This window comes from Sphaerodactylus townsendi, linkage group LG04 (genome assembly GCF_021028975.2).
Source record: "Sphaerodactylus townsendi isolate TG3544 linkage group LG04, MPM_Stown_v2.3, whole genome shotgun sequence".
In the NCBI taxonomy this organism is placed as follows: Eukaryota; Metazoa; Chordata; class Lepidosauria; order Squamata; family Sphaerodactylidae; genus Sphaerodactylus; species Sphaerodactylus townsendi.
The window spans coordinates 7,797,368-7,808,742 of NC_059428.1; the positions used below are offsets into that span (position 1 = coordinate 7,797,368).

Consider the following 11,375-nt stretch of genomic DNA (forward strand, 5'->3'; position numbering starts at 1 on the left):
AGTTCGACTGAGCGTGTTCAGAGACTCTAATTCTTATCTCCAAAACACTGGAACTTCTCTTGGATAATTTTAACAAAATAGGTTGGAATGTGTTTGGGAACAAATACAGTTAGAAATTTTTGAGATGATGTCAAAAAATATGTTATGGCAAGAAAAACCAAGAGACATTATGAAGATTTGGTTAATTTTTGATAAATGGATGAGAGAAGCCGGATTTAACGAAAGAAAAATGGGAACAAAGGATACGAAGAATGAACTTTCTGCTGCTTGCTTGAACAAAAAAGAAAAAGAAGAAGGCGGGGAGGGAGAAAGGGGAAAATGTATCGTCTGATTAAAAGCATAGCATGTATCTGTTACATAACGTCCCACCCCACACAGCGGCCAACCAATTGCCCTAAAGGGGGGAAGGATAGAGGCAGGATAGAGGCGGAGCCTTCAGCAGATGTTGCCTCCTGGCACTGGGATTTAGAGGTATACTGCCTCTGCATTTGGAGGTTCCCTTTATTCGCCCTGGCTAGTAGCCACTGATGGACGTCTCCTTGACGTCTCCCTTCTCTTGGCTGTGAATTCCAGAGTTCGGTTCTTTGTTGCTTAACAACAGGGTTTTTCTCCTGGGTCAGGCCACCAGCTTCCGGCAGTCGGAGGTCTTCCGGCCTGGAGGTCCTTCCGGCCGGCTTGTTCCCGTTGGCAATCAGAGCAGGCAGAATGCAAACTAGCAGCTGGGACGGAGCCCAAAGACGAGCGAGGCTCACTCTGGTCTGCCCTGGATGCTAAAGTAGAAGACAGGCAGGCTGACCCACCTTTCCCAGCACGGGGGGCAGGAGGCTGGGGGGGAAGGGGGCTGGGGCTCCGGCTGCCCAAGCACAGCAGCAGAGAGGGGCCCTTGGAGAGCAGGGTGCTCAGCGCCCAGGTGGGCCCAAAGGTCAGGCCTAACCAAGGTCGCTGCACTGGTGCTAAACGCAAAGGCAACCAGTGAGTAAAGTCTGCCAGCAACGTACATCTCCAATGTCTTAACACTCAGTCGCACACCCGGGCCCTCTACTCCATTTTTAAAGAAAGTTTCCACCATCTCCTGCCCAGCCGCAGCATATCTTCACGGAGCGCCACCTTTCTTGGGTCCTCCTCAAGACAGCTCTCCTAGCAGGCTGCCCCTTCTGGGCCTCACGGCCGCGGCCCTGCTGTGCCTCCGCTTGCCTGTGGCCACCCCTCCTGGGTGGGACGCCTCCTCCCTGCCCGTTCACGCCTCGCTGCTGCCTTGCTGCTGCCAGCCCCCCGTGAAGTCGTGGTCCGTCAGGTTCACGGTGTAAGGAACGTCAATGACGTGGTGGGACAGGTCACGCCCGCTTGTGGTCCGCCAGGAATTCAGCGGGTGGATGGCTTTCCTGAACCTCTGAAAAGAAGAGACCAGAGAGACTCGTTTAATAGCTTTCGTTTCTGACCTGCCGCATCTCAGCTTTCTAGCTGCTTAAAAGGGAAAAAAAATCCCTTCCAAACATAAGCATAAGCATTTTATTGTCATTGTGCACGCACAACGAAATTTACAGCAGCATTCCTCGATGCACACAATTCCAGACTCATACCCCATCTTCACTTTCCCCTTCCTCCACCCAGCCCTACACAGCCCCAAACACATCAACACGAAGCCACGGACATGCATAAATATATAAATATAAATATATAAATATAAATATATAAACATGCATAAATAGTGACTCCAGGAGATCCTCCAGGGAGACTGTTCAGGCTAGGTAGCATTGCCTCATGGGCATCGTAGCCTTTCTTTGGAGTAAAGAAGAAGAAGAGTTTGGATTTATATCCCCACTTTCTCTCCTGTAAGGAGACTCAAAGGGGCTTACAATCTCCTTGCCCTTCCCCCCTCACAACAAACACCCTGTGAGATAGATGGGGCTGAGAGAGCTCCAAAGAACTGGGACTAGCCCAAGGTCACCCAGCTGGTGTGTGCTGGACTGGAGTGTACAAGCTAATCTGGTTCACCAGATAAGTGGCAGAGCAGGGAATCAAACCCAGTTCTCCCGATTAGAGTGCACCTCCTCTTAACCCCTACGCCACGCTGGCTCTCTAAGAAGTGCACTTTTAAGACGGAGATGGCAACATAAATGCGTGTTTACACAGCAGCATTGAAGAGGACCTCTGCCCTGGAACTCGAACACAGGACTGTGGTCCAAGTTGTCCTTAGAATTTGCCGCATGTTAAGCAAAACTGTCTCCCGCGTTCCACATCAACAGCCCTGACGGTCTAAACATCTGTTGGGGCGAGAGGTTCATGCCTCATCTGACAAAGTGGGATACAACTTTTCAAAGCTCTTGCCACAGTAAAAGATATAAGAACATAAAAACAAGCCAGCTGGATCAGACCAGAGTCCATCTAGTCCAGCACTCTGCTACTTGCAGTGGCCCACCAGGTGCCTTTGGGAGCTCACATCCAGGAGGTGAAAGCAACGGCCTTCTGCTGCTGCTGCTGCTCCTGAGCACCTGGTCTGCTAAGGCATTTGCAACCTCAGAACAAGGAGGACCAAGATTGGTAGCCATAGATCGACTTCTCCTCCATAAATCTGTCCAAGCCCCTTTTGAAGCTATCCAGGTGAGTGGCCATCACCACCTCCTGTGGCAGCATATTCCAAACACAAATCACACGTTGCGTGAAGAAGTGTTTCCTTTTATTAGTCCTAATTCTTCCCCCCAGCATTTTCAATGGATGCCCCCTGGTTCTAGTATTGTGAGAAAGAGAGAAAAATGTCTCTCTGTCCACATTTTCTACCCCATGCATAATTTTTTATAGACTTCAATCATATCCCCCCTCAGCCGTCTCCTCTCCAAACGAAAGAGTCCCAAATGCTGCAGCCTCTCCTCATAAGGAAGGTGCTCCAGTCCCTCAATCGTCCTCGTTGCCCTTCTCTGCACTTTTTCTATCTCTTCGACATCCTTTTTGAGATGTGACGACCAGAACTGGACACAGGACTCCAAGTGCGGTCGCACCACGGCTTTATATAAGGGCATGACAATCTTTGCAGTTTTATTCTCAATTCCTTTCCTAATGATCCCCAGCATAGAGTTTGCCTTTTTCACAGCTGCCATGCATTGAGTGGACATTCCCATGGAACTATCAACTAAGACGCCCAAATCCCTTTCCTAGTCTGTGACTGAAAGCACTGACCCCTGTAGCGTGTATGTGAAGTTTGGTGTATGTGAAGTTTGGGCATCTTAGACAGGTAGCATTTGGTGTCTGCACAACTGCTTTGTAAGGTAGGCTGCTATTCATGTCCGCATATTGCACAGGGAGGGGCGGATCCAGCTGAACGGGGATTGCGGAAGGCCAGCCACTTAGTTTGGAGTAGAAAGATTTGACTGCCCCAGTTCCCAGAAGACACCAACTCCCGGATTACACTTGGACGCAATGCTAGTGAAGGGACCGGGGTTCTCTTGCACTGGTGGGGGGCACCTCTTTCCCCAAGAACAGCTCTCCTCTCCAGTCTTCCCTGTAACCAACACCCCCCCCCCACAGCCACCCCCACACACAGACATACTCACATCCATCAGTGTCCCAGACTCCTTGCAGAGAGCAATGACTGCCCAGAGCGGGATCTGGATGCAGGTCACGACCCCCAGGCAGACCCCCAGGGCCTCCCCCCAGCGTGGATACTCGTAGGTTCCGTAGTGCAGAGTTGTGCTCGACAAATCCAGGAAGATGTAGAAGAGGGTGAACTGGAGGAAGCAGAGAAAAGCAGAGGGGTTCAGGGCTTGAGCCCCTTCTGACCGTCTGGGAGGGGGGCAGATTGGCTCAGACCCCCCCCCCCTACACACACACACAACACACACACACACTCCCTACAGAAGAGCTGGCTGGTTTTCTTCAGTAGTCTATTGGCAGCTACAGCCCAGAGGCTGCAGTGATGGGCATTTACCTGCCTTAGAGACCAGTGCAAACCACCAACTAGTGTGGTCATCCCAGTCTGACTGCAGCGGTCATTTGATCTCCAGCCTGATCGCCCAGTTTCACATCCTGTAATCCGCCTTGAGCTTCGGCGAGAAAGGGGGAGTATAAAATATTTTTATCCTCGTGTTCAACACTGGAGGTGTCCCCCTGCTGAGGTGCCGGAGTCGATGTCATTGGAGGTTTTAAACATGGATTGCGTACCGATTTGTTGAAAATTTTACAGTGGTCCCTTCCAACTCTGAGATTAACACAACAACGACAATTGTTGTTGTTCCTAGTTTGCAGGCAAGACAACACACAACGTTTCTTTAGTGGTTCTGCAGGAAGACTAGCAGTTTGGGGGGGTGGGGGGGTGGGAGAGAATGGGGAGTGTCTTTAAATGCATACATAGTATGTGTGTGTTTGGTGGGGAGGATATAAAATATCATGGACTAGAGGCATGCGGGGGGGGGGGGGGAATGGCACCCGGGGCAAAACCTGCTACGGGCGCCCCCTCCCCCTCTGCGCCTCACTTACCTAGCTGGGCTGGCTACCTGGCAGGGTGGGGCCAAGGGGAAGGGTGCGGGGGGCGATACTCCGCCCCCATGTGATCAGCTGGCATGCACCCGGGCACATGTGACCCACAAGTCTCCATGAGCGCCTCTGTTACGGGCAGAACAGTTCCAGCAGAATGTGGCTTCAAAGGGACAAATGAAAGGATCTTGTGTGTGTGTGTGTATGCTTGTGCGTGCGTGCGTGCGTGCGTGCGCTGAGTAGTAATTAAAACTGGACATAAAATTCTTGGAATCTGCCCTGAGGGCTTGAGAGCTCACAAAATAACCAACTCAGAATGCTCAAATATCCCGTTTACCTGAAAAGAAAACTAGGGCTTTTTCACACTCAAGAGAAAGGCCAACTTAAAATGGCATACAGGTTAAAAGCTTTTTTACAGCAACAAACCTTTTCAGTATAACCATTTTAATATGGGGAGGGGGCATCTTGCTTTAGAGTAAATATGGTCCCCAGCCATGTTGGATATGAGGTGGAGCAATCAGATACCCTTCACTTCCGACTAGTGAATGCCCCCAACTATCAGCTTCTGTAATTCAGTTATTGAGCCAAGACATAAACACTGATTGTGCCCAAATACTTGTGAGAAGAGAAGAGAAGGGGCATGAAGGGCACCCAGTTCACTGTGCCTGGCAGAATTTCCTAAAACCAGGGCCATGCTGGCAGGGGCTGATGGGAATTGTAGTCCATGAACATCTGGAGTGCCATAGGTTCGCCACCACTGACCTAAAACATCCCTGGCAAATATTCAGCCAACCTCTGCCTAAACGTCTTCAAGGAGGGGAAATGGGGGGGGGCGAGGGGGGGTGAGGGACCAAACGCAACCAGCTCCAGAGGAGGCCCTACCAGGAGTAGTCCAGGCGTGATGATCACCCAGCAGGCTTTGAAGTAGAGGACCAGTTTGCTGCACCAGGGCGGGCAGCGGCAGATCATGTCCACGATGTCTTGGCAGAATTGGTTCACACCTGAGAAGCAAGTAGGGAGGTTACTCTCTGGAGTGCTTGCGGGAAGCACAGCCCATTGGGGCACAACAGGGCCTCTGGCTCAGGGGTAGACATCTCAGTGACACGCCAAATGTCCCAGAACCTCCAGCCAAAAGGACCAGGCGGGAGATGATGTGGAAAGAGATCGACTAAGGAGCTTGGAGCACCACTGGTGGTCAGAGTGGGCAGGGCTGTAGGCGCAGAACAAGTTTTGAAAACCTTCAAAGTTTCTATGCAGACACTTTCTCTAATTGCATTGCTTTTATGACTTTATGCTTTAATTATGATCAATTAAGATGAACCAAAGTAGGCCTTTGGCTCTCTGGCCTTTGTTACTAGCTAAGTCTGCAAGAGCCTGGGTGAAATACTCTTTGTTCTCAATTCTACATGGGAATGTGTGAGATGATGAACTAAGTTGTTACTGAGGCCTTCTCGTCCTGGCCCGGCACCTTGAGTCTGCCCTTTTTCTGATACAAAGCAAAATGTTTAGGCTCTTTGTCTCAGAAAATAGGGCAACAGAGAACAGTGCTGATAAGATGAGGCTGGGCCTTAGTTCATAATGCGTCAAAGGTGACAAATTGACATCTTCCAATTAGAGCATTAGTTTGCCCCAAATGTTTTGGGTAAGGGAATGATCTCCACCCTTTGCATTGATTGATTGATGATGACAGTACTGAGGGGTGTATTCTTTCTATTGCTATTCTGATGTAACCTATAAAAATGAGAGCCAGCAGCCATTCTAGTGCGGCTCCTCTAATCCTTGCTTGCCCGTTTGTTGGCCTGAATATAATACCTTTTTGATTTTATTCTTTGTCGGCTTGAGCTTTTTGGCTTAAATATTTTGAACCCGTTACACCGCAGTAACAGGGCTGACCTAGAACCTAAAAAAGAGCCTGCTGGATCAGACCAGAGTCCATCTAGTCCAGCACTCTGCTACTCGCAGTGGCCCACTAGGTGCCTTTGGGAGCTCACCTGCAGGAGGTGAAAGCAACGGCCTTCCGCTGCTGCTGCTGCTGCTGGGTGGAACTTGCTATGCAAAGGTGTGGTTTGCAAATGTGAATCACTCTCTGGACTGAAAACCCCACCCACATTACAATGCAGTTAACCATACCTTTGCATAACAAGTTCCACCCAGAACACTTACTGACTGGGTCCCCACCCTGGGACATGGACAATATATACCCCACTAAACCTTACCTCCTCACTGGACACAGTGTGTAACAGACTTCTCTCTGTGATACCCCTTAGAAGATGCCAGCCACAGATGCAGGCAGAACGTTAGGAACAAGGTCTACCAGACCACAGCCACACAGTCTGGAAAACCCACCACAACCAGTTGAATCCAGCCGTGAAAACCTTTGACAATACCTTATATTTATTTATTTATTTATATTTATTGGGTTTATAGACCGCCCTCCCCCGAAGGGCTCACCTTATCCCTTGTTTGGTGGTCTTCCTAGGGAACTGGAAGGGATGATGGACTAGATCAGGGGTCTTCAAACTATGGCCCTCCAGATGTTCATGGACTACAATTCCCATCAACCCCTGCCAGCATGGCCAAGTGGTAGGGCTCATGGGAATTGTAGTCTATGAACATCTAGAGGGCCATAGTTCGAAGACCCCTGGACTAGACGGAACACAGGCAGGCAACCCAAACAACATCTGGATTGTAAATTGCCATGAATGAGGAACCCCTGAAGTTCAGCCTTCGCTCTGGTCGGCAGGGGCAGGAGACGAGCAGGAAATGGGGGTCCTTGCGAGGGACTCACCGTAAAAGAAGGCAACACCGAGACACATGAAGAGGACGATGATGATGAGGCCAAAACTGGTGCTGTAGGCATCCATGAGGGTGAACCAGTAGATGCCCCCCTGCGCAAGAGGGAAAAGATAAGCACAGAAGCAATATGCCCCCCCGCCCCCCCCCCCCCCCCCCCCTGTGCCCCCCCCCTCCCCCCCCCCCCCTTGCTTCCCCCCCCCCCCCCCCCCCCCCCCCCCCCCCCCCCCCCCCCCCCCCCCCCCCCCCCCCCCCACCCCCCCCCCCCCCCCCCCCCCCATCCCCCCCCCCCCCCCCCCCCCCCCCCCCCCACCCCCCCCCCCCCCCCCCCCCCTCCCCCGCCTCCCCCCCCCCCCCCCACCCCCCCCCCCCCCCACCCCCCCCCCCCCCCACCCCCCCCCCCCCCCACCCCCCCCCCCCCCCACCCCCCCCCCCCCCCACCCCCCCCCCCCCCCACCCCCCCCCCCCCCCACCCCCCCCCCCCCCCACCCCCCCCCCCCCCCACCCCCCCCCCCCCCCACCCCCCCCCCCCCCCACCCCCCCCCCCCCCCACCCCCCCCCCCCCCCACCCCCCCCCCCCCCCACCCCCCCCCCCCCCCACCCCCCCCCCCCCCCACCCCCCCCCCCCCCCACCCCCCCCCCCCCCCACCCCCCCCCCCCCCCACCCCCCCCCCCCCCCACCCCCCCCCCCCCCCACCCCCCCCCCCCCCCACCCCCCCCCCCCCCCACCCCCCCCCCCCCCCACCCCCCCCCCCCCCCACCCCCCCCCCCCCCCACCCCCCCCCCCCCCCACCCCCCCCCCCCCCCACCCCCCCCCCCCCCCACCCCCCCCCCCCCCCACCCCCCCCCCCCCCCACCCCCCCCCCCCCCCACCCCCCCCCCCCCCCACCCCCCCCCCCCCCCACCCCCCCCCCCCCCCACCCCCCCCCCCCCCCACCCCCCCCCCCCCCCACCCCCCCCCCCCCCCACCCCCCCCCCCCCCCACCCCCCCCCCCCCCCACCCCCCCCCCCCCCCACCCCCCCCCCCCCCCACCCCCCCCCCCCCCCACCCCCCCCCCCCCCCACCCCCCCCCCCCCCCACCCCCCCCCCCCCCCACCCCCCCCCCCCCCCACCCCCCCCCCCCCCCACCCCCCCCCCCCCCCACCCCCCCCCCCCCCCACCCCCCCCCCCCCCCACCCCCCCCCCCCCCCACCCCCCCCCCCCCCCACCCCCCCCCCCCCCCACCCCCCCCCCCCCCCACCCCCCCCCCCCCCCACCCCCCCCCCCCCCCACCCCCCCCCCCCCCCACCCCCCCCCCCCCCCACCCCCCCCCCCCCCCACCCCCCCCCCCCCCCACCCCCCCCCCCCCCCACCCCCCCCCCCCCCCACCCCCCCCCCCCCCCACCCCCCCCCCCCCCCACCCCCCCCCCCCCCCACCCCCCCCCCCCCCCACCCCCCCCCCCCCCCACCCCCCCCCCCCCCCACCCCCCCCCCCCCCCACCCCCCCCCCCCCCCACCCCCCCCCCCCCCCACCCCCCCCCCCCCCCACCCCCCCCCCCCCCCACCCCCCCCCCCCCCCACCCCCCCCCCCCCCCACCCCCCCCCCCCCCCACCCCCCCCCCCCCCCACCCCCCCCCCCCCCCACCCCCCCCCCCCCCCACCCCCCCCCCCCCCCACCCCCCCCCCCCCCCACCCCCCCCCCCCCCCACCCCCCCCCCCCCCCACCCCCCCCCCCCCCCACCCCCCCCCCCCCCCACCCCCCCCCCCCCCCACCCCCCCCCCCCCCCACCCCCCCCCCCCCCCACCCCCCCCCCCCCCCACCCCCCCCCCCCCCCACCCCCCCCCCCCCCCACCCCCCCCCCCCCCCACCCCCCCCCCCCCCCACCCCCCCCCCCCCCCACCCCCCCCCCCCCCCACCCCCCCCCCCCCCCACCCCCCCCCCCCCCCACCCCCCCCCCCCCCCACCCCCCCCCCCCCCCACCCCCCCCCCCCCCCACCCCCCCCCCCCCCCACCCCCCCCCCCCCCCACCCCCCCCCCCCCCCACCCCCCCCCCCCCCCACCCCCCCCCCCCCCCACCCCCCCCCCCCCCCACCCCCCCCCCCCCCCACCCCCCCCCCCCCCCACCCCCCCCCCCCCCCACCCCCCCCCCCCCCCACCCCCCCCCCCCCCCACCCCCCCCCCCCCCCACCCCCCCCCCCCCCCACCCCCCCCCCCCCCCACCCCCCCCCCCCCCCACCCCCCCCCCCCCCCACCCCCCCCCCCCCCCACCCCCCCCCCCCCCCACCCCCCCCCCCCCCCACCCCCCCCCCCCCCCACCCCCCCCCCCCCCCACCCCCCCCCCCCCCCACCCCCCCCCCCCCCCACCCCCCCCCCCCCCCACCCCCCCCCCCCCCCACCCCCCCCCCCCCCCACCCCCCCCCCCCCCCACCCCCCCCCCCCCCCACCCCCCCCCCCCCCCACCCCCCCCCCCCCCCACCCCCCCCCCCCCCCACCCCCCCCCCCCCCCACCCCCCCCCCCCCCCACCCCCCCCCCCCCCCACCCCCCCCCCCCCCCACCCCCCCCCCCCCCCACCCCCCCCCCCCCCCACCCCCCCCCCCCCCCACCCCCCCCCCCCCCCACCCCCCCCCCCCCCCACCCCCCCCCCCCCCCACCCCCCCCCCCCCCCACCCCCCCCCCCCCCCACCCCCCCCCCCCCCCACCCCCCCCCCCCCCCACCCCCCCCCCCCCCCACCCCCCCCCCCCCCCACCCCCCCCCCCCCCCACCCCCCCCCCCCCCCACCCCCCCCCCCCCCCACCCCCCCCCCCCCCCACCCCCCCCCCCCCCCACCCCCCCCCCCCCCCACCCCCCCCCCCCCCCACCCCCCCCCCCCCCCACCCCCCCCCCCCCCCACCCCCCCCCCCCCCCACCCCCCCCCCCCCCCACCCCCCCCCCCCCCCACCCCCCCCCCCCCCCACCCCCCCCCCCCCCCACCCCCCCCCCCCCCCACCCCCCCCCCCCCCCACCCCCCCCCCCCCCCACCCCCCCCCCCCCCCACCCCCCCCCCCCCCCACCCCCCCCCCCCCCCACCCCCCCCCCCCCCCACCCCCCCCCCCCCCCACCCCCCCCCCCCCCCACCCCCCCCCCCCCCCACCCCCCCCCCCCCCCACCCCCCCCCCCCCCCACCCCCCCCCCCCCCCACCCCCCCCCCCCCCCACCCCCCCCCCCCCCCACCCCCCCCCCCCCCCACCCCCCCCCCCCCCCACCCCCCCCCCCCCCCACCCCCCCCCCCCCCCACCCCCCCCCCCCCCCACCCCCCCCCCCCCCCACCCCCCCCCCCCCCCACCCCCCCCCCCCCCCACCCCCCCCCCCCCCCACCCCCCCCCCCCCCCACCCCCCCCCCCCCCCACCCCCCCCCCCCCCCACCCCCCCCCCCCCCCACCCCCCCCCCCCCCCACCCCCCCCCCCCCCCACCCCCCCCCCCCCCCACCCCCCCCCCCCCCCACCCCCCCCCCCCCCCACCCCCCCCCCCCCCCACCCCCCCCCCCCCCCACCCCCCCCCCCCCCCACCCCCCCCCCCCCCCACCCCCCCCCCCCCCCACCCCCCCCCCCCCCCACCCCCCCCCCCCCCCACCCCCCCCCCCCCCCACCCCCCCCCCCCCCCACCCCCCCCCCCCCCCACCCCCCCCCCCCCCCACCCCCCCCCCCCCCCACCCCCCCCCCCCCCCACCCCCCCCCCCCCCCACCCCCCCCCCCCCCCACCCCCCCCCCCCCCCACCCCCCCCCCCCCCCACCCCCCCCCCCCCCCACCCCCCCCCCCCCCCACCCCCCCCCCCCCCCACCCCCCCCCCCCCCCACCCCCCCCCCCCCCCACCCCCCCCCCCCCCCACCCCCCCCCCCCCCCACCCCCCCCCCCCCCCACCCCCCCCCCCCCCCACCCCCCCCCCCCCCCACCCCCCCCCCCCCCCACCCCCCCCCCCCCCCACCCCCCCCCCCCCCCACCCCCCCCCCCCCCCACCCCCCCCCCCCCCCACCCCCCCCCCCCCCCACCCCCCCCCCCCCCCACCCCCCCCCCCCCCCACCCCCCCCCCCCCCCACCCCCCCCCCCCCCCACCCCCCCCCCCCCCCACCCCCCCCCCCCCCCACCCCCCCCCCC

At 65.4% G+C, this 11,375-nt stretch overlaps 1 protein-coding gene across 1 annotated transcript; it reads right to left on the reverse strand.

The window, feature by feature from the left end:
* Window positions 1–206: 206 nt before the first annotated feature.
* LOC125431743 (sodium-dependent proline transporter-like) lies at window positions 207–7,361 on the reverse strand. The gene is made up of 4 exons (XM_048494820.1): window positions 7,256–7,361; window positions 5,350–5,468; window positions 3,549–3,722; window positions 207–1,390 (listed from the first exon to the last, which is right to left on the reverse strand). Exons 1-4 carry the CDS (start codon window positions 7,329–7,331, stop codon window positions 1,238–1,240), a joined length of 522 nt encoding a protein of 173 aa, XP_048350777.1. The 5' UTR covers window positions 7,332–7,361; the 3' UTR covers window positions 207–1,237.
* Window positions 7,362–11,375: the final 4,014 nt, after the last annotated feature.